General features: G+C 39.9%; 1 protein-coding gene and 1 non-coding gene across 2 annotated transcripts; one reads left to right on the top strand and one right to left on the bottom strand.

Annotated features, from left to right (window-relative positions):
- Positions 1-4,779: 4,779 nt before the first annotated feature.
- CMTM6 (CKLF like MARVEL transmembrane domain containing 6) lies at positions 4,780-24,657 on the top strand. The gene is made up of 4 exons (XM_012769175.2): positions 4,780-5,070; positions 16,291-16,467; positions 18,546-18,644; positions 22,070-24,657. The coding sequence occupies exons 1-4, from the start codon at positions 4,933-4,935 to the stop codon at positions 22,205-22,207; spliced, it is 552 nt and encodes a 183-aa protein (XP_012624629.1). The 5' UTR covers positions 4,780-4,932; the 3' UTR covers positions 22,208-24,657.
- Positions 8,249-8,352, bottom strand: LOC142875499 (small nucleolar RNA U13). Its single transcript, XR_012922858.1, has one exon. It is a non-coding gene; the product is annotated as a small nucleolar RNA U13 (small nucleolar RNA).

The following is a 24,657-nucleotide window of genomic DNA, read 5'->3' as shown; positions in this document are numbered from 1 at the left end:
TACAGCACTGTCTATAAAACCCTCCAAAAAGTCATCTGGTGGTAGGGAAGGATGATTTTATGTAAGTTGCTATTTATTATGAGTTGGGCTCAGAATCTGTAACTGGGTATTAATTATAGAAAACTGATAAATTGCAAATGATTTTTGTCTCATAGAAGTGAAAATGATTTCTCTCTGGTAGAGCTAATTACAAAACTAACAATTTTATTGTCCTGTAAACTATTAGTCAGTTTGGGATCTAACCCAGCAATCTTATCCCAGCATATTTTTTTTTTGTTATTGAATACACATGCACACACCCATGGTCTCTCATATCCCCCTGAGAACCAGTTTTACATTACTCTGATTACTAATAAGTTAGATAAGTCTTTCAAGCATGCTCACTACATGCTTGTATGAAAGTCATCTTTTTAATTTTTTGAAATTTATGCTTTGACATCAATAAAAGTTATTTCCTCTTATATTCCCTGTCTCTGTCCTTATACTCACCTATCTCCCAGTTACATGATTTGAAGCCCCATTTTTCCCTAACTCTCCAAACAAATCAATCTCCACATCTCACTAATTTTACCTCCCAGGTTCTCTTGGAGCCAGCCCATGACTACTGTCAGAGTTTAAGCTCCTATTCCCTTGCTCCTGAACTTTTACAGGAGCCCCTACCTGGATCTTTGTAACCAATCCAGTCTGCTCAAGGATGCTAGAAAAACATCCCCAAAGAAAAGCTCTGATCATTTCACTCCCCTGCCACAAACTCTCTGGTTGTTCCTCATTGCTCTACAATAATGGAGAAGTCCAGTTCCTTAGCCTGATTTCTAAGGCCCTTCGAAACTTGCCCTGAAGCTTATTTTCCTTGACTACTCTTTGTCTGTCCAGCCCTCCCTCCATTCACTGTGCCTGGGTGCACTTTCTTTGCCTTCCTTCATATTGTCCTTCTGCCTGAATACCCTCTGCCCCATTCTGGTTTCTGCATGTCCAAACCCAAGTATCGTTTAATTCCAGCTTGAAGCTCCACCATACTGATCTTTTGAACCAAAAGTCATTTTTCTCTGCTCTGAGTTCCCAACACGTTTAATTTGTATCTCTTTCATAGCACACATGACCTTCTATTTTGTGACATGGTCCTTTCAGTTGACATTTCTGTGGCCTTATTTTAGGACAGCATCTATGATCCGACATTGTATCCACATTATTGCCTAACTGTGCTAACACAGATACATAAGAGCCAGTGACAAGTTTTGACTGGAGCTGCTGAAAAATTAAACTCTCATCTGAAAAAGTAGCACTACATTATTTTTTGAATGTCTAAAATCCCATCAAAGCATGTTTTCCCAATCTCTTCTTTTGAATGTTTTCTTTCTTTCACTTAAAATACATTAAATATTAAAGGGAAAAACTGAATACTCTTCAAAACGTAAGTTAAATGCATCTTCCTTTTTTTTTTTTGGTATATCTTTTCAGCATAAACAAGGTTTCTCATTTCAGTGAACTATTTCAAGTTGTTTATTCATTAATGAAGGTGACAATTTTCTGTGTGGATGTGCCCATCAAAAAGGCTTCCTCTACAAGTATTTGCTCTTGAAGCACTGAAGTCTTTATTTGATCTTTTGATGTATTAAGAAACATAAGGGATGTATTTCTTTAATTGGGAAGGATATTAGTCTCTAAATCCTGGGCACCCCCAAATCAATCAGGACAAAGGAAGTATGGCATGTCTGTTGTCTACTACATAATTGGCTTTCACTTTTATCACAGTATAAGACAGTGTTCCTCTATGTGGATGGATTTCTTACCAACTCACCTGAAGAGCTCGTTACAAAAGTATATTCCCAAACGCCACCCAAATTCAGAATCCTTGAAACTAGATCTCCAAAAATCTTTATGTTTAATTAACCTCCCATAAGATGATTCTTTTTTTTTTTTTTTTTTTTTTTGAGACAGAGTCTTGCTTTGTTGCCCAGGCTAGAGTGAGTGCCGTGGCATCAGCTTCACTCACAGCAACCTCACACTCCTGGGCTCAAGCAATCCTCCTGCCTCAGCCTCCCAAGTAGCTGGGACTACAGGCATGTGCCACCACGCCCGGCTAATTTTTTGTATATATATATATTTTTTAGTTGGCCAATTAATTTCTTTCTATTTATAGTAGAGACGGGGTCTCACTCTTGCTCAGGCTGGTCTCGAACTCCTGACCTCGAGCAATCCACCCGCCTCGGCCTCCCAGAGTGCTAGGATTACAGGTGTGAGCCACCGCGCCCGGCCAATAAGATGATTCTTATGTACCCCAGAGTTTGCAAATCACAGGCTAAATTCATATCTTCTTCAAAATGTAAAGAGAAACAGAGACCCCTAGAGAACTGGACAAGTGCACCCTACACAAACAAAGAGGATTAAGAAAGTCTGTTCGTTCTCAGTTCTCAGGTATTCAAAAAAAAAAAAAAAAAGAAAGTCTGTTCATCTTTTCTCCTGTATCAAAGTGTCCTTGTTTCTTTGTAACTTTCCCTTGATATTTTACTTTGAAAATATTCAAGCATAGAGAAATATTAAAGTAATTGTACAAGGCACACCCATATACTTCACCTAGATTCTAACATTAACATAGTTACTACAATTGCTTTATCATAAGTCTATCCTTTTGTCTTTTCAGTCATCAAACCATCTTATTTTGGGGGGTGGATTTCTAAGGAAATTTTAGACATCAGTAGTGTCTAATTTGTGATGATGGTGGTGACCTAAAAGAATAACAGGGCAGAGAATCCTTGTAGCCCTGGTGCAAATTCAGTGGCCTCCTTTTATTGGACAGAATTTGGTGGTTGGTTGGCCTTGGAAAGACATTTAGAATGCATTTTATCAAAGTCAGAAGGATAGTTGGCTGGGAATAGACAGCCTCCTCCGAGTAGTATCTACTTGTCTCCGTTCATTTGAATGGGAGCTTTTGTCTTGTTACTAGAAGAAGAAAAGGGAGGTTTGGGATCATGGAAAAGAGATGATAAATGTGGCAGCAGTTATTCCTCCTCTCTTCCATAGGTTTTGAGATCTTAAGTTTTCTGGGTTAGTGGTTAGTTAACAGCAAGGTTGTGAGTCAGACTGCCCAGGCCTGTACTCCAGCTGCTCCTGGCTGTTTGACTTTGGATATGATACTCAACCTCTTGGCCTCAGTTTTCTCATCTGCAAAATGAAGATAATGATAGTATCTACTTTACATTGCTGTAGAGAAAATAGGTGTGCAGCCTGACATTTAACTCAATCAACTTCGGTTGCTAAAATATAATTACATTCCTTCATGAGTTTTCCTAAGCTCACATAAAAGTAACATATGTGAGTATAGAAGCCGGTGACCAAGAAAGACAAACTAAATGATTTGACAAGTAAGCCTAAAAGGAATTCGGAGCAAGGCAGGAGAGAGCGATCCTGAAAGTCCTTCCAGACAATTTATTATATGTAAAATGATATCCAAATTCTTCCCTTGGTCTGCGAGGCTGCTCTACATTATCTGACCTTTGCCTGCATCTCTAATTTCATCTCCTGTCATCCTTCCTACTTAGCCCTAGTAACACTGCTCATTTGGCCCACAGGACATTTGCATTTGCTGTCCCCTCCGCATGAAAGTCTCTCCCCAGATCTTCACAAGCCTGGCTGCTTCTCATACTTTGAGTCTCATTTAACTCAAATAGGAAGGTTCTCCGAGATGCCTTTCCTAACTACACAGTGGCCTATTCGGCACCCAACTCTCCATCACATTATTTTCATGTCACATATCACTATCTGAAATTATTAATCTGTTTACTGTTTATTGCCTGTCTCTCCTACTAGCAGGTAGCACTGAGAGGGCAGGTGCCTTGTGTCTTTGGCTTGTCTGTAATCCCAGCACCTAGAACAGGGTTCTTTCACACTGCAAGTGCTCAAAAAACATTGATTGATTGATTGATTGATTGAATGAATGAATGAATAGCTAGAAGATGGAAGATTGAGGGAAGTGAGAAATAAAAGCCCACAGAAAGAACTCCAATCTTGGGCAAAAGCCAGAATCCCAACCAGACAAGTTTGAGGAGTTAAGGTCTGGAGCGACAGCGGGGTGCGAGCTCGGCTGTGTAGGGCAGGCGGGGCGGGGCTGTGTAGGGCAGGCGGGGCGGGGCTGTGTAGGGCAGGCGGGGCGGGGCTGGGTAGGGCAGGCGGGGCGGGGCTGGGTAGGGCAGGCGGGGCGGGGTAGGGCAGGCGGGGCGGGGCTGTGTAGGGCAGGCGGGGCGGGGCTGTGTAGGGCAGGCGGGGCGGGGCTGTGTAGGGCAGGCGGGGCGGGGTAGGGCAGGCGGGGCGGGGCTGGGTAGGGAAGATGGGGCGGGGCTGGGTAGAGAAGACGGGGCGTGGCTATGTAGGGAGAGCGGGGCGGGGCTAGGTAGGGAAGACGGGGCGGGGCTGTGTAGGGCAGGCGGGGCGGGGCTGGGTAGGGCAGGCGGGGCGGGGTAGGGCAGGCGGGGCGGGGTAGGGCAGGCGGGGCTGTGTAGGGCAGGCGGGGCGGGGCTGTGTAGGGCAGGCGGGGCGGGGTAGGGCAGGCGGGGCGGGGCTGTGTAGGGAAGGCGGGGCGGGGCTGTGTAGGGAGAGTGGGGCGGGGCTGAGTAGAGAAGACGGGGCGTGGCTATGTAGGGAGAGCGTGGCGGGGTTGGGTAGGGAAGATGGGGCGGGGCTGTGTAGAGAGAGCGGGGCGGGGCTGTGTAGCGAGCGGGGCGGGGCTGTGTAGCGAGCGGGGCGGGGCTGTGTGGGGAAGGCGGGGCGGGGCCGCGGCGGGAGAAGGCGCGGGCGAGGGCGGAGTCGGCAGGAAGCGGGGAGAAGGCCCAGGAAGTGACGGCGTTCTGCGCTCCCGGGGACTTCTGGAGTTCGCGAAGTCCGCGAAGCCAGTGACGCTGCTGCTGCTGCGGCCGTCGCGTTCCCCGGCCCTGGGCGATGGAGAACGGAGAGGTGTACAGGCCCACCACGGAGGAGGATCCGGACCCCGTCAGAGGCCCCCGCAGCGGCCTCGCTGCCTTCTTCTTCAAGGGCCGGCTCCGGTGGTACCGGCAAGTTCTCAAAGTCTTGCAGCTGGTGAGTCGGCGGCCCGGGAGCGTGAGCCGGGCTGGGAAGGAGGGTCTGGCCCGGGGGCCGTCGGCCTGCGGGCTTGGGGGGCCGCCGAGCGGCTTCTTCTCAGCCCGGTGGTTCGGCAAGCGGCCGTTTCCACACCCTCGGTTCCCTCCGTCCCCGCCGGGGGAAGGGGGCGTTGCCTTCCGCCCTCCCCACCCCGCTTCCGCCGGGCGGCCCCTCGGCCCCTGGTCTTTCCCCACCAGAGTTCCCGAAGACGACTAGGGCCACCGAGCGAGTTAGGCGGGTCCAGGAAATGCGTCGGAGGAGCCCCACATCAGCCACTTAGACTTCCTTCACTCATCCTCTGCAACTGCCTTCCTCTCCTCTCCCAGATGTGACTCTGCATTGTCACCCAAAGTGCCTGTATTTAGACTGCAAAGTACTTTCTGTTTATCTTTCTCTGGCTCTTGCGGTTTTCCTGTTGCGAGCACATGGAAGCAGTTTAACTTGGACAGGCGCTTCCCATATCACGCAGGGCTTTGAGATGTGTGTGTATAGCCAGTAAATTGTCTTTCAGAAGTTTTGTATTCATTGGAAAAAAGAATTAATTTCTGAGTGAGCAATGTGTGTGTTGGAGGTAGGAAGGACAGCTCTTTGTGTGTATGTGCGGATAGCATGTCTAGGGCATGGTATACGTCTCTTTCCATATCTTTTAGTTTCGATTTATTTTAAGCAATTAAAATGCCGTAAACCTTTTAGAGGAAATATCAAAGTTCTTTTTAGATTTCAGTTATAGTTTATATATTCGTGTTGAGCTGCTATTGTTGTACTGTTTCAACCAGTCAGGAGCAGCGTTTTCTACAAGAGGACCAGTTTGGGAAAACTCAGAATGCTTAGAATGTTTATGGGTTTTGTGTTATTTATTTATTTATTTTGAGACAAGGTCTCATTCTGTTGCTCAGACTAGAATAGAATGCAGTGGACAGCTCACTGCAATCTCAGACTTCTGGGCTCAAGCCATCCTCCTGCTTCAAACTCCCGAGGAGTAGCTGGGACTACAGGAAGGTGCCATCATGCCCTGCTGATTTTTCTATATTTTGTAGAGATGAGGTCTAGTTATGTTGCTGAGGCTGATCTTGAACTCCTGGCCTCAAGTGATCCTTCCGCCTTGGCCTCCCAAAGTGCTAGGATTACAGGGGTGAACCATTGCTTCTGGCTGGGTTTGTTTTTTAACCATCCTAAGTAAAAAAAATAGCTCATTGGTTTCCCCGGGAAGAACTTAAATTCTTACAACTCAAATGATCAGAACTTAAATTCTTAGAACTCAGATGACCTACTTTTATTGAACAGAAAACAGAAAGCCTGGCACTGGTTTATAGCCACCAAAATGGCCACATCTGGGAGTGACTGGAAAATCACTTGGAGGCAAGTGATAATATAGCCAATGGAACCCAAGAAGGTCTGGTCCTGTCACTCTCCAGCCTCCCTCTAGATAGTTCCACACTGGCCACCTTTAATTTTTTTTTTTTTTTTTGAGACAGGGTCTTACTATGTCTTCCTGGCAGTGGTGGTGGCCTCGTCTAACTCACTGCAACCTCTAACTCCTGAGCTCAAGTGATCGGTGATCCTCCTGCCTTAACACCCCCCCAACCCCCAACCCTCTCGCCCCAGTAGCTGGGACTACAGGCACTCACCACCACACCTGGCTAATATTTCTATTTTTTGTAGAGATGGTGTCTAGCTCTTGCTCAGGCTGGTCTTAAACTCCTGGCCTCAAGCAGTCCTTCCACCTCAGCCTCCCTAAGTGCTAGGGTTATAGGGGTGAGCCACTTCACCCAGCCCCTGCCTTTAATTTCTTAGCAGCGATCAAGGTAAGAAATTCCCTCCTGCTACTTCCTTTGCACAAGCTGTTATTTCTCCCCAGAAGTGCTTCCTTCTGCATTTCTTGTCAGCTCTCACAGGATTGTTAGATATCAGCTGTATTTCTCTGCAGTAAAGCTAAAATGTTTCTACATGAATGAATAGTAGACTCTTTAGAACAGAATATTCATCCAAAGCATTCTTGATGCTCAAAAGACATCATCTGTGTTGGTTTGCTGCCCATGAAATTTCATATTTTAAGTTGCTTTTATTTTTTCTCTCTAATCAAAAGTGGCAAAGCTAAAGTAAAATTTCTCATTACCTTATTATAGTTTAGTAAACTATAGTTCCATATCTTTGGAATAGAACACAACCAGATTCCTTCCTTATTGCCAGAATAAAAGAACAAAACCAGAAATTTTGGTTAGATGTTATACTTGGACATAGAAGGGAAGATGAATTTGTCTTGAAAAGATTGTTAGACTATTCCTATTTGTTCTCCATCATTCAAAAGGAGAAATGGGGAAAGAATAAAAACTAATGTCTCTTTATGAAATCCGTTTATTTATGGGGAGCTTGTTACAAGAATGCCTTCTTTAATATGGAGTTTTAAGCCGGGCATAGTGGCTCATGCCTGTAGTCCCAGCTACTTGGGAGGGCAAGGCAGGAGGATCACTGGAGGTCAGGAGTTCGAGACCAGCCTAAGCAAGAGTGAGACCCCCATCTCTACTAAAAAAAAAAAAAAAAAAAATAGAAATTAATTGGCCAACTAAAAATATATAGAAAAAATTAGCCGGGCTTGATGGTGAATGCCTGTAGTCCCAGCTATTCGGGAGGCTGAGACAGGAGGATGGCTTGAGCCCAGGAGTTGGAGGTTGCTGTGAGCGAGGCTGACACCACAGCACTCTAGCCCAGGCAACAGAGCGAGACTCTGTCTCAAAAAAAAAAAAAAAAAATACCAAGTTTTAAAAATATTTTTTCGTTATTACCTTTCACTTTGATGATTACCTTTTTGTTCCTGCTTTGTCTGTTTTAATAATGTCTTCTCTCTTCACAATAACAGAATATTACAAGAGTTACCTGGAAAGTCCCAAGGAAGTTACATATGAAGTCAGTAAAAGTTGTCATCCACTCTGAGGCAGTTGGCAGGGTCTTCTTTGCCTTAACTCAAACTCTGCCTTTAGGTTGGTTGTTTTACTTTAGATGTTTCATTTTAAAAAACTAAGTAGAAGTGGAGAGCTCCAATAAGGAGATAACTGTAATGGAGAAACCCATAATCAGAGGAGGAGGTATTTTAACAAGGGACTTGCAAATCCTATGAAAAAAAAATTTTTTTTTCCCACATCAGATGAGTAATGTGTTGATGGCTGAACAAGGTTTGAGGGAGGCACATCGCACACAGGCGTGTGAAACCCTAGTCATCATGCTTATGAACTACGAAAAGATCCCCTGTGAAATTATATTCAAAATGTTGTACATGTATATGTTTGGGTACATTATTCTGGACCCACAGATCTTAGCAGATTCTCAAAGATCCCAAAAGAGAAAGGAAGACTTCTCTAGAACTTAAAAACCAGATCCATGTATGTGCTTAGGAAATTATTACAATCATAGGGCGATGAATTGGATTACCTCTGAGGTTCTTTTCACTCTTCAGATTTTTTTTTTCCAAATCTCTGAGGCTCCATGGGGTTTGCTGTAACACAACTGTACACCTCTGAGGTCGAGAGTGGAGCCTACACGCACACAGGAGGAGATGTAATTTTATAGCTTTATCTGCCATTCAGATGTGACCTGAATTTTGTCAAAACTTAAGCATCCCCTAACTACCATCCACCCTTCTAGAGCTAAAGAACAAATACTCAGTTGAGAATTCAGTGTAAGGAGTTACTGGAGTCCTAAATTTATGCAATCAGTTTTTCAGTTTATTCTATCCTTGGATCTGACCTTATACTCATATATTTTTTTTTTTGAGGGAGTTTTTGTTTTAAGGGGAGAATTGACATTTGGTAACCTAATTGCTTGCTAATAAGCTAGTGCAATGACCTAAATATATGTAATTTTCTCCCTGCAACAAACTCCCCATTGTGTCTGTCGTATCAGTTGAATGTCCTTCTGGCTGCACAGTGCTGGAATTATAATCATTCTTCAGGCAAGCAGTTTTAGGATTCACCAGTGCTTTTCAGTATATTACATTTTAAATAATGTTATTCTGAAAGTACCAAGAAATAAATCACTTAGAAGCAGTTTCTTATGTTGATGGCTCTTTTCATTATTTCAGTGTGAAAATTGATACGTACCAAATCAAAATGTTCTATTTTTTCCTTTAAGAAGATCCATAATGTCAGCAAATTATATCTTTGAACCTTTGTAAGAATAAATATTTGCCTCAGGCAAGGGAGGCCTAATATATTTCTTCAAACTGAGAGATGTTTTTATTTGAACCTTACTATTATAACTATAAGCTTTTTAATAGCAAGTTCATTAATTTATAAATTCATATAATTTTTAAGGTGGAGCCTTATAATTAATGGCAAACATTAAAAATTTTTATATAAAAAATTTTAAGTAGTAGACTGTTAAAGATAAATGATGGAGAATGAGTATTTAATATAATGATGGTTAATATTAAGGAAGAGTTGAATTTTCAGAAAAGGCAGTGAAACTGAAATGGAAAAAGATACAGGGTAGTTACCATCTGAATGTTTAAATCACTAGAGCTGTGAGTAAGACCATCTTTTAGTCACTGAGACTTCCCAAATACGTTGACTCTAGCAAATTGCTTTTAATGCAATTATGATTTAATAGCACAAAGGGAAATATACAAAACTGTGGCTATAACTTCAAAAACCCAATCTAAAAGGAAAAGCTATGCAAACATGCATAATCAAAAAATGAACTTAATAAATGGTGTTTCATGTGGGGAGCAAATACAGAGTGGGTTTCAGGAGACGTGGGTTCTTTTGTCTATGCCTGGATAACTTAGGACTTAACCTGTCAGAAGCTTACTTCCTGTAAACATGGGAGTTTACAGGAAGTAAGAGTCTCCCATGGGAGACTCTGCTTTCCAGGGGCCCTCCCAACTCTGAAAGCTTGATAATTTCCTTAATTATATTTGGGTAAACTTTTATGTCATTAAAAGGAGCTACATTGAGTATACAGTTGTTAGGTACTTAGCTTAATATTTAGTAAGCAGTATTTAGCGTGGTGACTTCATGCTATTGAGAACAAAACTGTTTACCAGAAATAATATGGGTTACATTTACCATTAACTTCTTAACCTAATTCAGTGACATTTTCTCTCTTCCTATTCTTGACCACTTTGGTATTTTATGCTGGTGACCACCCATTTCTTGAAATTCTTCCTTCCCTTAACTTTCATACTTTTTTCTTTTTTTATTTATTTATTTATTTTATTTTTATTTTTATTTTTTTTTTTGAGACAGAGTCTCACTTTGTTGTCCAGGCTAGAGTGAGTGCCGTGGCGTCAGCCTAGCTCACAGCAACCTCAAACTCCTGGGCTCCAGTGATCCTTCTGCCTCAGCCTCCCAAGTAGCTGGGACTACAGGCATGCGCCACTATGCCCGGCTAATTTTATATATATATATATCAGTTGGCCAATTAATTTCTTTCTATTTATAGTAGAGACGGGGTCTCGCTCTTGCTCAGGCTGGTTTTGAACTCCTGACCTTGAGCAATCCGCCCGCCTCGGCCTCCCAAGAGCTAGGATTACAGGCGTGAGCCACAGCGCCCGGCCTTTTTTCTTTTTTAATACAAGAAAAATCTGCTTACCCAAAATATCAACCAAAAAATATGATTAAAATAAAATAAATCACACTCCCACTCTCTCAGGCATCACTGCTTTATTAAGTTTGGAGTATATACTTGCTTTTTAAGGAGTTTTCGTAGTTTTTTTTTTTAAACACTTCCTGTGACATGTCCTATGCTAGTTTCCTTTTCCCTCCTACTCTTGAACTGTAGAATTTCTCAGGCCCCACCCAATCCTCTGCTCCTATCTTCTAACCTACAAAGCCATGCAGATAGATGTTCCTGCTGCCTTCATCTAGAAGTCCGTATTCCCTTGCATAATCATTACATAAACACACCCAACTCCTTAACCATTTTTTCCATCATCCCCATCCAGTTAGGTCAGTTGCCTTATTATCTTTCAGAATTACCACTGCAAATTCTTGCTTTTATGAATCAGTTCTTTTTCATTCTCCCACCTGGAATGTCCTCTGCCTGTCCAGATTCTGTGCGTCTCTCAACCCTAGTTTGAGTCCTGCTTTTCCATTCATTCTTCTCCAGCTACTCTGAACATTTTCCTGAGATTTTCTAAACTTCTATATAGGAATGTTCAATTATGTAGTATAAAATATATTGTTTTTTTTATTTTTTCTTATATATTGTTCTTGTTACTCCATCATTACTTGTTCCTATACATATTACAGTATTGGATATAGAATATTCAAATATACTTTGTACTAGTGCTATGGTCCCCAACCCCTGGGCTGTGGACTGGTACCGGTCTGTGGCCTGTTGGGAACCAGGCCGCACAGCAGGAGGTAGGGGGCAGGCAAGTGAGGGAAGCTTCATCTGTATTCACAGCCGCTCCCCATCGCTTGCGTCACCGCCTGAGCTCTGACTCCTGTCAGATCAGCATTAGATTCTGCATTATGGTGAGTTGTATAATTATTTCATTATATATTACAATGTAATAATAATAGAAATAAAACACACAATAAATGTAATGTGCTTGAGTCATCCCGAAACTATCCCATCACTCCCCCACCCCCACCCCCTGTCCCCCTTCACTCCCCGAACTACAATTTTTCCATGGAAAAATTCTTTTCCATGAAGCTGGTTCCTGGACCACTGTACTAGCAATTGTAGTGCTGTGGGAGGTTATAAAGGAAGGTTAGTAGCCTCAGAGATGAGGAAGCAGGAGAGAATTTCATACTGAGTATAGCTTGTTGTGGTGCTGATTTCTTGGCCTTTAACTGGGAATAGGAACTGGTGAATGTCCAAGCTTAATATTGTACTTCTTCTCTTAGGATGTCCAGGCAGAACCTGCCTCTTTTTTTTTTTTTTGAGAAGAGTCTCACTTTGTTGCTCAGGCTAGAGTGAGTGCCATGGCATCAGCTTAGCTCACAGCAACCTCAATCTCCTGGGCTCAGGTGATCCTACTGCCTCAGCCTCCCAAGTAGCTGGGACTACAGGCATGCTCCACCACACTCTGCTAATTTTTTGTATATATTTTTAGTTGGTCAATTAGTTTCTGTCTATTTTTAGTAGAGACGGGATCTCGCTCTTGCTCAGGTTGGTTTCGAACTCCTGAACTCGAACGATCTGCCTGCCTCGGCCTCCCAGAGAGCTAGGATTACAGGCGTGAGCCACCGTGCCGGCTATCCTGTCCCTTTCTTACTGAGACTAGACAAGCAGTCTGTATTTCTACTACAGATATGATTTGATTGTCATGTAATCTTTACAGATGAGTATTCCTGATAATTATTGTAGTAAGAATGGTTCGGGTGGTGGCTTACGCCTGTAATCCTAGCACTCTGGGAGGCCAAGGGGGGAGGATTGCTTGAGCTCAGGAGTTTGAGACCTGCCTGAGCAAGAATGAGACCTTGTCTGTACAAAAAATAGAAAAAAAAAAATTAGCTGGGCGTGGTGACATGTGCCTATAATGCCTCCTCCTGCCCCCAGAAAAGGTTCAAGATCAACTGTTCTCAAACCCTGATTAGAATTTTAGGTTGGCATCTTCTCACAGTTAATTGACTTTATATAGCTGAGGTATATTTTGTAAATTTCTCATAGAGAAACTCACAAAACTTAGAAAAGATTTAACATAGAGGCAAGAATAAAGTGAGTGGAATATTAGACATTTAGTATTTTATTATACTCTAGTCATGTAAAAACTCATTCTGTAATTATAATTATAGGAGATTAAGGAACTGCCTCTACACAGTGACCCGTGATTTGTCTTGTCACTTTATATCCTATGGGGCAGTGATTGGGAATGTCTCATCTAAGATCTGTTTGAGGGAAGTTACTTGGGATGTGCTGGGCTATTTCATGTCTCACTAACTTATGGGAAATCAGAGGGATAGGATCTATTTTCATCCTTATATAAATTCTTTTTAAGTTGTAGTTGTGGGGATATATATGAATTTTTTATTGCCAGTAGGAGGAGGGGAAATCCCTTAGAGGCTTTGGATGCCAATTTAGATATGACTGCTTTTTTTTTTTAATTTTTTATTTTGAAATAATTATAGATTCACAGGAAGCTGTGAAAAAATGTACAGGGAGGTCCCACGCACTTTGTGTGTGTGTGTGTGTGTGTGTGTGGTTCTGTGCAGTTTTATCCCATGTATAGCTTCCTGTAATCATCACTACAATCAAGATACTGAACTGTTCCATCCACACAGGACTTCCTTGTGCTACCTGTCTATAGCCACACCTTCCCACTTTTCCCCGGCCACAGCCAACTTGTTCACCATGGCTATAGTTTTTGTTTAGAATGCTGTATAATTGGATTCATGTATGTAACCTTTTGAGATTGGATTTTTTTTTTTTTTTTTTGCTTTGCATAATTCTCCAGAGATGTATGTAGGTCACTGTGTGTCAAGTTTGCTGATACATCATGGTATAGATGTACCATAGTTTAACCATTGAAGGACATCTGGGTTGTTTCTAGTTTGGGGCCATCATGAATAAAATTGTTATAAACATTCATGTACTAGTTTTGGCATGAACATAGTTTTCATTTCTCTGGGATAAATGCCTAAGAGTGCAGTTGCTGGCTCATATGGTAGATGCATGCTTAGTTTTTTAAGAAACTGCTAAACTTTTCCAGAGTGGCTGTGTCATTGACTTCTTCCTGAAAATGTTTTGTAGGATAAGAGGTTTATTATATACTATGAAGTTATCTGTTAATTTTGGTAGCAATCTTGTTGCCATTTGGCCTGACTGGGGTGAGATGGCGTTTCCCTTTAGCCATTGACTTGGGTCATCAGTCATTTTGACGGTTTTGGCTCTCAAAAGGAAATTCCCTCAGCTTCCACAAAACCCACACAAACTGCCCAATGAACCACTCTTCTTCCCTATTATTTCTAGAGAACAGTTAGCCCCAAACCTGAGCCCTGAATCCTACCTTTAGAGAGCTTTTTTTCTACCTCTGTCTTTAGACCCACTCATCTTACTAGTTTCTACCTAAGCATTTAAAACATGCTCAATTCTCTCCCATCATGAAATTCCTTTTTATTTGGCATCATCCACTGCTACTCTATCTGGCCACTCTCTCCCAGCCACTCTTCTTGACTGTGCTATCTCTGTTCCACTGCCTTGTCCTCCCTTACTTCCCAATATATAGTACTGTACTCTAGCGTCTCTACCTGACAGTGCTGGAGTTTTTCTTGCTGATGTTACCAGCAATCTTCTCACTGCTCAGTCTAATGTAGGTGTTTCAGTGGTGTTCTTATTAACCTCTAAGTAGCATTTAGCACTCACTCTTGATCACTCTCTTTTTGTGGAAATATTTTTTTCTTGTCTGCTACCCCTTTGGCTTGCTGTTCCCAGTTGTTTTTTGCTCGTGTTTCCTCCTTTGTATATCCCTTAAATCTTGGGATTCCTCCAAGTTCTGCATAAGGCCGACTTTCTTATTCTGGGTGATCTCATCATTTTACTTGGCTGCCTCCCACATGTGTATCTGCATCTCAGACTTCTCTGCATCTCAAACTGCTTCCCTGAGCCCTGAGCTCCAGACCTGTATATTCATTTGCCTACTAGCTACATTTCCATCTAACTCTGGCCGACCCCCTCAATCACAGCACATTTAAAATGGAATTTATTCTCTCCCCAGCACCCTTGCCTATTAAAAAGAAAAAGTAAAAAACCTGATTCTTTCTTCATGAGGACCAGTATGTTAATACCACATGTACATCAGTGGGAGTGTTGTTAAAACCCATCTGCATTTAATTGAGTTGCCCGTTAACCAGAGTTAACATTGTCCATTCACCATGCTAAGCATCCTCCCACCACACCTGACACCCACAGCCTGTCATGGGCAGTAGGTGCCTCCTTAGCACTCCAGCACTCTCGCTTCTGTCATCAGTTGAGTGGTGGCATTCCCATAAGTGATTTATGCTAACTGCACTTTTCCAGTCAAACAATTAAATATTACACAAACGAAAATTGAGTGTGAAAAGGAATTGTTTCTATGGAAACTAAATCGAATGCTTTGGAAAGACTGAAAGATAAGTCACTGAAATATTATCTGCTGTGGAATTAAATAAGAGCAAGGCAACTATACAAGGCTAGTAAAACTAGACTGACTCTAAAAAGGTTATGCAGTCTGTTTCTAAAGTGTCCAGGATCTCACTCTACTTCAATCACAGCCACCTGGAAGTTGTAGATGATGTTGAAAATGATTAAGGCAGAAAGCACGATGTGGGATTCCAATCAGTAGACCCGTACTCAAAAGACCCATTTCAAAAGATTGATGAATAAATATGCCTTTTTCTTTTATGTTAAATAAAGTGTTTAAAGTACGTAATATGTATTATCTCATGTCCCACTTGATTTGTACTCATCCTGTCTGAGAGGAGCTTCTACTGTATCTCTCAGTGATTAGCTACTCTTCTTCATTACTACTGCCCTGGCCACTGTGTTTTCCCTGATTTCCTACATCACCTTCCCAGCTGGATGGCTGCCCCAGGTTTTCCCCTACCTGCATTTCCTTCTCCATATCATAGCCAGCAAGAACTACTAAAAGCGTAAACTGATCATGTCACTCCTGTAACTCTTAAAATCCAGATTCCTTAAACTAGTTAATGAGGACGTTTAGATCTGGCTTTAGCTTACCTCTCTGGCCTCATATGATAATTTTCATTCTGCGATTCCCATCCCTCAAACTCTACACTTTAGCCGTGTTGATTTGACTCACTTTCACAATTCAGTTGGGGTGGTAGTGGGATGTGTGTGTGTATGTGCTGTCTTACCTCTGGGCCTTTCTGTGTACTGCTTCTCTGCCGGGAACTTCTCTCCCTATCTTTCAACTCCAAAACTGACCCTGCTGTTCTTCAGATCTCAACTTTCCTTCCAGAAGCCTTTCCTGACCCCCAACTTGAGTGCCTCTCGTGTGTGCTTTTATAATAACACCCTGTATTTCCCCTGTTTTGGCATTTAGCACACAATAGTTAATTATCTGTTTACCTTGTTTCCTTCAAGGCAGCCAGACTGTAAATTCTGTGTAGATGGGGTTTATTCATTAATCTTGTTTGCCTAGTTTCCATGTTATAAACAGTTGAGTAAACAGATGCTGTCTGAATTATGTAGGTTCTTTAAAAAACACTTAAGTATAGTGTTTTGCTTCTTTTGTAGTTGCTGTCTCTGCTGGCCTTTATCTGTGAAGAAATTGTATCACAGTGTACTTTGTGTGGAGGACTTTACTTTTTTGAATTTGTAAGCTGCAGTGCCTTTCTTCTGAGTGTCCTTATGTTGGTGGTGTATTGCACTCCCGTTTATGGCAAAATTGATGGCAACAAAGTAAAATCATCGGTAAGTGTGAAAAAATGTAGTGCATAGCTATTTTGTAATCTTACATAGTTTTATTGTTCAAAGTAGCAATGCTTTCAAAACTCAGCAACACAAAAAGGACACTATCTATTGTTCCAACTCTCTGCCTTGAAGCAACTCAGTTTTTCCTGCCAAGGGGATGAGAGGGAAAGTGAGATTGGAATAAGAGTGACAAACACTGCCAATAATTCGCAATTATTGGTGGTTTAATTTAATTCACATTTGACTGTTAAAAAAAAAAAAACTAGGACTTTGTCCCTTTTGATTTCTCACATTTCGGAATGTCACTTATTGGTTTTACAGTTATTGATTGTGTGCCTAATACATGCCAAGCATTATACTAGGTACTGGAGATAGAGAAGTGAACTAATGTGAGATATTTCTGGAGCTTCTAAATAAGACAACAAATAAACTCTAGCTATATTTTGCTTTGATTTGATCATGAAAAGTTGTCTATAAATAAATTATGGATGCATTTGTTGAATTCATTGTTCAGAAATTTCCTTATGATAAAATTGTACTTGGGAGTCTAGATGCTTAACTTTCTAAAGACTTAGTCTGCTGACCCTATGTTTTTATTTGAGTGTGGTTTGGATTTGTGGGATGACAGATGAAATAATTAGCATAATTGTTTAAGTTAAAAAATTAAAGTTGATGCCAAACAGTTAAAAAATAACTTTGATTAAAAAAAAATAACTTTGAAAAACAAATGGAGTCTGAGAGTCTGAATCAAATCCCATCAAGCATTTGATGACAGCATACACACAGTTCTTGATGTGGCCATTGTGGGACATTTACTATATATATGCCTGGCACTGATGTAAGTACCCTCCATGGATTAACTCTAATCTTTAGAATCACTTTATGAAGAAGATAGTTTTATGATTCCCAATTTGCAGGTAAACAAATGGAGGCACAGAGAAGTGAAGTAACTAGTTGAAAGTTGCATAATTAGGAAGTGGTAGAGGTGGGAATTATGCTCACATGGTATGGTCTAGAACTCATGTTTATTGAGCACTGCATTATTCTGTCTCAAACTGATTGTCTTGTTTAAATATCTCCTTCAGTGTACTCTGAATATTAGGGAATAGAGTTTTATATTTGTATGTAGCAGATTTGAAATAATTAAAAAAATAAGAAATGGAGAAAGTACCACAGGAAGACATTTCTTTTAGAATCAAAGAGAAAATTTCTTAATTTTTTTATCAGTATTAAGTGAATGATTGACTATATAGGAATTCTATGTTGGATAGTTTTATTGATACTAGGTTTCGGGGAGGTTGTGTTTCAGAAAACTCAAAAAGTGTCAGACTTACAACACTTTGAAGTGGCTATCATTTTAGCAGTTTCCCCCTCTGAATTAAGTATGTATGTAAGTGACTGTTTTCAGTTAGCATATGAGAGCCTTATGAAGTAATGCCTGTGAGAGCACTTGGAAACCCATGAAGCATCTCAGCATTGTAAGCTGCATTATGATGAGATACAGTAGCTTTTATATAGTAGATAAGCTCATCATATAAGCTCATTTTGGATTACCCACTTGGAACACTTGAAGGCAATATATTATTCCAGGAAGCTTACATCTAAAAAATGCTATTGGCATATTTGTATTTAGTTAATGACGGGTGATTTTTTTTTATTCTCTCTTTTCCAAACTGCTTTCAGAGCACGGAAGTACTCTGAGATGCCAGGCTAGCATAGAATACTTTGTGAGGAAAGAAAAATGCTTTTTCTGCTGAAAGTAAGATGGAACTGTAATAAAATGCTTTGGCTTTGATAATTTTAATACATCCTAGAGAAAAAGAGGGCACCTTTTGGAGGACTGTTTTTATTAAAGATTATTTTGTAACATACTTTCTCAATATGCCCAATCCAAAGTATAGATACTGTTTCTTTACCAGAGTATTTACATATATTGAATGCCACAAAGTTAGAAGTTGGGGTATGTAAGTTTGGATTGTATCAAGAGAAAAAATTATTGAAGCTTTTAAAAATTAAACCGTTTGTTTCCATGAATCTAACCATACTGTATTCTTTATGTGTTTTATATGTATGCATAGGATTTTTACATTACTTTGGGAACAGGATGTGTATTTTTGCTGGCATCCATCATTTTTGTTTCCACGCATGACAGGACCACAGCTGAATATGCTGCAATTGTAAGTACTTTGTATTTTTAACTCTGCTTATTTTTGTTTATTTAGAAATATGGAATTTGGAAAGTACTTGACAAGTTATACAACATGTTGTCTTTCAACGTATTTTTTAGTGTAATTTTGAATAGAAGACATAAAAGCAAATGAATATGATAGCCTTAAAAACCTGGAACCTATCTAGAATTTGAGTTTTGTTAACAAAAATCCATTTACTCCACATATAAATGTGTTACTGCTCATGGAAGTAGTAAAATTGACTTTATTATCTTACATTTCTCTACTTTTCAGTTGACAAAAGCATACCCACATGCCAGGTGCTGTTCCAGGTGTAGAAAATACACAGGAGAGCCTGGAGCATTGGCACACGCCTGCACTCCCAGCTACTGGGGAGGCTGAGGTGGGAGGATCACTTGAGCCCAGCAGTTTCAAGCTATAGTGGGCTGTGATTGCACCTATGAATAGCCACTGGCACTTCAGCCTGGGCAACACAGCAAGACCCCATCTCTGGTAAAAAAAAAAAAAAAGAAAAAAGAAAGAGAGAATACGTAGGAGAAATGACTCAAAGGTTGAGTCTAGTAAAGGAGATAGGTAAATAGATTGTAATGGAGTACGTCAAACCAACCAATAGAAGTTGGTCTAGATAGTTTCTAGGGGTAGTTCACCAAGACTTTCCAAGGAGTACTAAGAGGGGTAGTTTTTGAGTAAATCAGTTCCCAACTTTTTAATCTCCATATGTAGTCTATCTTAAAACTAGTATGTCTGAGAATTCATCTTGGTAGAAGAGTCTTGCCAGTTCTTTCCCATCTTCCCTTTCACAGTCACCACCTGTCCCACCCGCCACCCCCACCCCAAATAAGAAAAATGTGTTTGTCCCAAATCTTACTATGGTACATTGCCTTGAGTTGTAAAACAAAACAAAACAAAAAACCCTTGAGTACAACAAAGGGAAAATAAAGATTCAGTTTTTATCTGAAATCCTTGAGGACAGATTTTTTTCTTTTTTTTTTTTTTAAGAATTCAGAACATCTTGGATTTGGAAAGGTGCATTTACAATATTACACAATACCATTTGAGGGCCTGGGGCAGACCCTGTAATCCAACATATTTCTGAAGTGAAACATGAATATTTACAGTAAAAGGGATAAATGAAGACTATAAATAGTCTTACTGCATGTCAATTTTGAGTCAAATAAATCATGAAAACTTTGAGGTTTTTGTAGCTTTTTGGGTTTCAGAATTGCAAATCAAGATCGTGGACCTGGAGTGGTATCAATGTTGTAAACTTGAATGCCTAACAACTGGATAACAAATCCTCTTGTAAATCAGGTGGTTTCCAATTAATACTTTGTTCTTAACAAAATTGAAGTTGTAATTAATAGAGTTGTCAGCTAATCGACCATTAAAACTACTTTTATGATAGAACAACTCAAAAGGAGTTCAGAGGCCGAGCGCGGTGGCTCATGCCTGTAATCCTAGCACTCTGGGAGGCCAAGGCGGGTGGATTGCTCGAGGTCTGGAGTTCAAAACCAGCCTGAGCAAGAGCGAGACCCTGTCTCCACTATAAATAGAAAGAAATTAATTGGCCAACTAATGTATATATATAAAATTAGCCAGGTATGGTGGCACATGCCTGTAGTCCCAGCTACTCGGGAGACTGAGGCAGGAGGATTGCTTGAGCCCAGGAGTTTGAGGTTGCTGTGAGCTAGGCTGATGCCACGGCACTCACTCTAGCGTGGGCAACAGAGTGAGACTCTGTCTCAAAAACAAAAAAGAATTAAAAAAAAAAAAAGAGTTCAGAGATTACATGGCTATAATATATCTACCTATTCATGTGACTACATTTTCTTAGCACTTACATGTGCTGAAAACAAAACATAGCAGTAACATCAATGCTGAACCTTGATTCATTCGAACCATAAGTAATATTTATCCATGGGTACATAAACCAGTTGAAGAGAAAAATCAAAGTTTTAATAAAGTCTTATGGTTAATTTCAGTTTATACACATATTTTTGTTACAGAGGAGTATGATACAGTGATCGATACAATAGGAATATAAAAATATATTATTATAAAATTCTGTAGTGGAAGTGAAATGAAGTTGAAGAAAAATTAGTTCTAGGGGGAAAAATTCCCACCTGTTAGAAAAAGAATTTATTTATATGTTTTAATTAGATGATGGTTTAGATTGTTACAGTATTTAGAATTCATTGGATATATTTATTTAATAGTGAATGATAGTTTAAAAGTCAGTATTTATTATATGCTGGAAATTACCCTTTGCAACTATTTAAATTATGAAAAGTTTTATAGACTTAAAAAAGTGAGGGAATTCACTTTAAAAAAAAATTTGGGAAGTATGTGAGCAAAAGAGCTGGAAAATCTCTTGTCTGGATTGTATAGTGTAGAGGGCCCTGTATGGACTGGGGCTCTCTGAGATGGTGACAGCTTCACAGACAAAGTCTGCATCTGAAGGATTCAAAAAGTTTGCTAGGAAAATAAAGGGATAGATGCTATCAAGCCTGAGTAAAGACTCTGCAGGGGAGAAAGACTTTGGTTTTGCGGGTGAATTGATCATTAAATTTAGGCTGAATATGCTGGGGACATCCAGGTGAATTCATGAATTTGGAACTCAGTTTACTGTATGGTGAAATGAGGCAGAATGCATATTCTTTGGGGGAAGGGGGAGGGGAAGGGTAGGAAACTGGAACAGACTGACAGAATGTTAAAAGTCATGGAGGTGGAGGTCAGAGTTGGAAGAGACTTGAGCTATCACCTATATCAGTTTTCTTTTCTTCACACTTCTTTGGCCCCATTTTCTTTTGGGTTTTGCTACTGAAGTAGCTAAATTTGAAATATGGTCTTCTGTCTCTTGACAGAATTCTCAGAATGTTTGATCATATGTCAGAAGAGTAAATGAGGAAGTGATTTAAGGAAGAGGAAGTAGGTAGTGTTATGTCACTGTGTCATTACAATGTGACAATTAACTGGAAAATGTTAACCCAATAGTGTCTTCAAGATGAAATTTCTTTTTGTCCAGTTTCATCTAGGCTGAGTTGCCTACACTTATATTTCCGGTATCTCATCTGTGGGTCATTCTAATAATCCTGCGTTTTGTATCATTTTATAGGATTTAATTTTCATCTACTAATATTAGTTTTGTAGATTAGCATTCTGCACATACACATGCACATAGATTTGTATTTTGTGAGACTTTGACTAATAGCCATTATTCTGGAAGTTTTTCTTTTGTAACTTTCCATTTTTTGATGACTTTAAAACATTTTTTTACTATTAAAATTAAAAGTAGTGTGTATAAGGTAAAATTGATGAACATCTTGCTTTTATGAAGCACTCTCAGAGCCAAGTAGAACATGTGAGATTATATTCCAAAATTCCTCATAGAACCTTTCTCCCTTTTTCCTCAGGTGTTTGGATTTATAGCAAGTTTTCTGTTCCTGCTTGACTTTGTTGTTATGTTCATTGAAAGACGACAGGAATCCCAGAGGAGAAAACCTGAGAATACCCCTAGGACAGAACAACTCACTCAGCCACTTAATGCTTAAAGACCCTGGAAAGTGGTTGTTATGTAAGGTAGTGATTTTGTGTTGTGATGCCTGAGCCCTGGCAGAAGCTCTTGTAGCATTTGTGTAATTGTTTAAACCACTTCTTTTGGAGAACAAGAGGAAAGGCAGGAAGGCAGTTTTATCAATATTGTGTCAGTCACCACAAATCAGGCCACAGGGTTTAAAAAATGATTTTAAATTAAAAAAAATGGTTATAATATAGATCAAATGGAGATTTGGGGGTGGGCGGGAGATGGAAGACAATTGTTTTTTTTTTAAATGACACAGGTCAACTGATGATAAATGATTTTGTCATTCTGTTATAGAGCATTCTGTTACTAGGCTTAGCTTCCAAATTATGCTTTATGGTTGTATAAACAGCATGATTTATTCATCATTTAGAAATTTTTATTTTTAAAATTAATTTGCTTAGCTATTGGTTTAATGATTAGATTATGTTCTGTTAATGAGATTTTAATGTACATTTAAGACACCAATATTTTAAATGTTGGTCTAGGTGTTTTTCTTTAATATGTAATACCTGGCTTTACTGTATCTTATTCAGCCTTGAAATTATATTGTGATGGTTTAGGATAATTATTAACTCTTTTGGATGCTTTTGTATAGCCTAATATAAAATGTATGGAGGATGTTGGTATTGAATGTGTATAAAAGCAGCAATATCAGCAACCTCATGTTTATACTGTACTTTGGTTATTGATGTAAAGTAAAAGAGAAAAAGAATTATTATGTAACACATAAAAAAAATTGAAGAAACTAATATCACTCCTAAGGACCAAAGATAATATCAGACAGATATGGAGCCATGTACAGCTTCATCATCTGGCAGAAGTGGACCCCTGGCTCTGGGTCTTTCTTGTTGTCACTTGTCTTTAGGTGATCCAGAGTCTTGGGTCCTTTTAATTGTGAAGGGTGTGTAGCAGGATCTTTAGGGTTCTGTTTCCACATAGGCGCTGCTCTAGTTTCTCTTTGGAAGAGACTGTCTTAAGAAAATGAATATCCAGAGAACCCTGCCCAGATTAATACTATTGGTGGTATAAGGGATTAATCAGACCATTCTCAAGAGTTACTTTATAAGCAGTTCTGATAATTTGGAAGAATAGTCTGTTGCTGGCAGCTGTCTTAGAGCCAGACAGGTACAGCACTTGAAATAGCACCTTTCTGTCCAAGTGGTTCACAGACCAGACCTTTATTTACCTTCTGCTAGAGTTTTGACCTGAGTCTCTAGTGTTAAGGTGATAAACCCGTATGTCAGGTCCTTTTGTACTTTGGTGGAAGTCTCCTGGGATAGGTTTTCTATCTGAAACAGTGGAATCATGTTTCCAGTGATACAGTTTAATGACCCCATCATTTTTAGTTTCTCATCTGCCATTTATGTGCTGTAAATGGGTTTCAGTTGCATGAACATGGCTAATGTGGTTCTCAGGAATTGGTCAGTATGGCCAGACATAGCTTCTGCTCTGTCTCACTGACGAGTACCTTACCTATTTATATCAGAGTTTAGATGCTAGTGTTAGTGATGATGTCACCACTATCCATTCGGGAGATAATGAAACCAATCATGAATGCTATTTTTATTGGGTGTGTCATCTAAGAGAGGAGAAGTAGCAGGGTCTTGGGTTTAAGAATAAAGACTGATTCAGACAACCAGTATATGGTAAGCAGATTGTAGATTTTCATATGAGACTGTACCATTGTCATTTTAAGTTCATCTGTACCCATCTAGAATTCATAGCAAATCATCTGGGCTACCTCAGAGTCACCACCCAGGCATCAGGTGTAATCAAGATTGAGTGACATATTCTTAGCTGGCCTCACATGTGTAGCATGTTGGCATTGAGATTCAGCTCTGCTTGTTCTCAGATTTCACCTCCATTTGTTTCATTGGTGCAGAAATGGGTCTCTTCGTTGGCCACTTAATTGTTGCCTGTTCAAAAAGATACATTCACTGGTATTTTGGGTCACTCTAGAACCTTCCTTCACATTGTTTTTTATGAAACCCATGAATGGTTTAACCTCTCTCTTCTATTATAGAATGAAATAAGAGAGTAAAAAGACCATTGTAGTGAATAAGTTCAAGGAGAACTTGGGACCAGAAATCACTATTACCTACAGAAAAGGGCAAACTCAATAAACTCGAACTTAAAATAATTTTTTATTAACAGCTATGGTAAATTTAATTTGTTACATTTTATACAAATAATGTGTTTAGAATGGTTCTTAATTATAAGGGAAATGCATTTACAGTACAAAAATTTTATAATTACTATACTTAAATTATGTTCTGTTAGAGGACCAGGAAATGTATTTTTACATTGTTTATAGCCATTTTTCTATTTGTCAGTTTAAATCCTGTGGGCCTTTTTGATCTTTCTTGATGTCAAATTTTGTAGTCTTCTTTTTAAATAAATCCATTTAATTAAAATGTT

This window comes from Microcebus murinus, chromosome 1 (assembly GCF_040939455.1).
Source record: "Microcebus murinus isolate Inina chromosome 1, M.murinus_Inina_mat1.0, whole genome shotgun sequence".
NCBI lineage: Eukaryota > Metazoa > Chordata > Mammalia > Primates > Cheirogaleidae > Microcebus > Microcebus murinus.
This window is presented reverse-complemented; position numbering and strand designations above follow the sequence as displayed.

Coding starts and splice junctions, on each gene's coding strand:
- CMTM6 (XM_012769175.2), top strand. CDS start 4,933: ATGGAGAACGGAGAGGTGTACAGGCCCACCACGGAGGAGGATCCGGAC. Junction 5,071..16,290: donor TTCTCAAAGTCTTGCAGCTG/GTGAGTCGGCGG, acceptor CTTCTTTTGTAG/TTGCTGTCTCTGCTGGCCTT. Junction 16,468..18,545: donor GCAACAAAGTAAAATCATCG/GTAAGTGTGAAA, acceptor ATGTATGCATAG/GATTTTTACATTACTTTGGG.